The sequence below is a fragment of the Penaeus chinensis genome, chromosome 3, assembly GCF_019202785.1.
Source record: "Penaeus chinensis breed Huanghai No. 1 chromosome 3, ASM1920278v2, whole genome shotgun sequence".
Lineage (NCBI taxonomy): Eukaryota > Metazoa > Arthropoda > Malacostraca > Decapoda > Penaeidae > Penaeus > Penaeus chinensis.
In genome coordinates, this window is record NC_061821.1 from 33,074,020 (window position 1) to 33,076,519 (window position 2,500).

Sequence of the window (2,500 nt, forward strand, 5' to 3'; positions counted from 1 at the left end):
GGCGTTGTAGCCGACGGGGAGGTTGAGGACCGCCATGAAGGAGCTCGCAGAGCCCGTGTCGATGCATTTGATGTCTGCCGATGAGGCGGTGGGAGGGAATCGTGATTTTTTCTTTATTATTTGTGTAGTTTCGGTTTTGAGACTGGGACAGGGTGAAGGTGGGTGTTTGGTGTAAGTTAAGGATTGCAAGGAGAAATAATAGCCAACGGCAGATCTGTTATACATCTACATGTACAGGACATTAGCCTTGGGTATTGACAGTGAAGAACCGAGCAAATGCAAGTGAAATTCAATCTGTCTCCCATCGCTCAACGAGAAAATTCCCCAGAACACCCCCCCCCCCCCCAACCCGCCCTTCGCAAGGTAGCAACGCTCTTAGGAGAACACGAAGACTCACCTGTGACCTGGGTCCTGTCGGCGCCCGGCGGAGGGGAAGGAGAGCTAATGGGAATGGGTATAGCAGGTGGACCGAAGGTGGTTCCAATTAGAGTGGGCGGGGGCGTAGAGGGCGGAAGGCCAACGGGCGGCGCAGGAGGCTTAACCGCTCCCAAGGGCGTGGAGGGCGGCCCGAAACCATCGGCTTCGGGGATGGCAGGAGGGCGGATGGAGGGCGGCCGAGGCAGGTTGCGGTGGGTCGTCTCTTCCTGAGGCTGCGGGGGGAAGCTGCGTCAGGCTTTGGCTCGCTACTCGGCTCAGTGTTACTGCCCGTGATCATTACCATAATTTTTTATCATTATCATTATTATCATCATTATAGATATTATTGTTATTTCTATCAATATCATCAGTTAGAGTATTACTATTATCCTTATGATTATTATTATCATTATCATTATTATCATTATCATTATCATTATTACCATTATCATTATAATAATAATAATAATTATTATATTATTATTATTATTATTATTATTATTATTATTATTATCAATATTATTATTATTATGACGATCATTACTACTGTTATCAGTTGTAATTTTTATTATCATGATCAATATCATCATCCTCATCCTCATCCTCTCACTAGCACTACTCTCATAATCATAATCCAGCACAGCTATTGCTACTACTACTATTCCAACTATAACTACCACTGTTACTACTACTATTTCAACTATAACTATCACTGTTACTACTACTCTTTCAATTATCACTATCACTGTTACTACTAGTATCACTATCACTACTATCATCACCACCTTCACTCTATTACACTATTACCATTACTTCTACTATTACAGCTATTATTATTTCAGCTATCACTATTACCTACCATTACACTTATCACTATCACTACCTTCACCCCCCCCCCCCCCGCTACCATTAAACTCATCACCACTACCCCCCACTACCATTAAAACCACCACCACCATCACCACTACCATTAAACCCATCACCACTACCCCCATTACCATTAACCCAATGCCGTCGGGGAAAATGAACAAAAAATGGGGAAAATGCTGTGCCCATTTTCTATATTTTTTGTGAAATGTCTGCTCATAGATGGCTCTGCTAGTGCTTAGCCACAAAGGAGTCAATTAATAGACCTTGTGACCATACGTGATTTGAATTGGCGGGAAAAACGTGTTTTTTACTAGTGCTATGGATATCGATGGTGTTATTTTTATTATAAACATTATAATTATTATAATGTTTTTCAATATTAGTAACAGCAAAATAAGATAATGTAAAATATTTCGTAAATCAAAGAAAAGGGTGAACGGGCGAGACGGGCAGTACTCCTAACTGGCTCATTGGTGACTTAGTACAAGTATAGCCATCTATGTGTAAAAACAATCAAACAAGTACTAACAGTGGGCATAGCACGTGTCTACCCGTCGTACCCGTCGGCAAGGGGTTAAATCTATCACTACCACCACCACGACCATTAAAACCACTACTACTACCATTAAACTCATCTCCACTACCCCCATTATCATTAAAACCACCACTACCACCATCACTACCATTAAAACCACCACTACCACCACCACTACCATTAAAACCACCACTACCACCACCACCACCACCACTACCCCCCCCTACCATTACAACTCCGAGACTGAACTGGCCACCCAACCTTGGCTATCCGAGGCGTGGGTCCGCGCGGCCTCGTAGGAAGCTTCCTCCTGCTCACTCTCGCAGGAATCCCCATCCTGTTCACCGACAAAACGCTCTCCTCTCGTCCCTCTCGCTCCTCCCCTTCCTCTCCTGCTCTCGCCGTCTCTCCCTCGTCTTCTCCTGACGAAGGTCCTTCTCCGGCGTCTCCTTCTGCGTCGTTCGCACTCGTCTGTTCTTCGAATTCCTTTTCTTCGGTTGTGTTGGTCCCCGGGATGCCGACCTGGGAGTTCTAGGGGGGGGGGGGGGGGTCAGGTAGTGTTCTTTTTGGATTTTTATTTATTTCTTCAGTTATTTGTTTATTTATCTGTTTATTAATATTCATTTATTTGTCTGTTTATCTGTTCATTATTATCCATTTATTCACTTATTTGCTTAT

The 2,500-nt window shown here is 43.8% G+C and overlaps 1 protein-coding gene across 5 annotated transcripts in view; it reads right to left on the bottom strand.

The window, feature by feature from the left end:
- The window catches only part of LOC125042720, a 162,793-nt gene that overhangs the window by 7,003 nt on the left and 153,290 nt on the right, over positions 1-2,500 (bottom strand). For all 5 annotated transcript variants that reach the window (XM_047638587.1, XM_047638568.1, XM_047638559.1 and 2 more), the window contains 3 exons: positions 2,084-2,353; positions 398-650; positions 1-74 (listed from right to left, as the gene is read on the bottom strand). The exon at positions 1-74 is cut by the window's left edge and continues 153 nt beyond it. In XM_047638587.1, coding sequence (XP_047494543.1) covers positions 1-74; positions 398-650; positions 2,084-2,353 — 597 coding nt within the window. The remainder of the gene's footprint in view (positions 75-397; positions 651-2,083; positions 2,354-2,500) is intronic.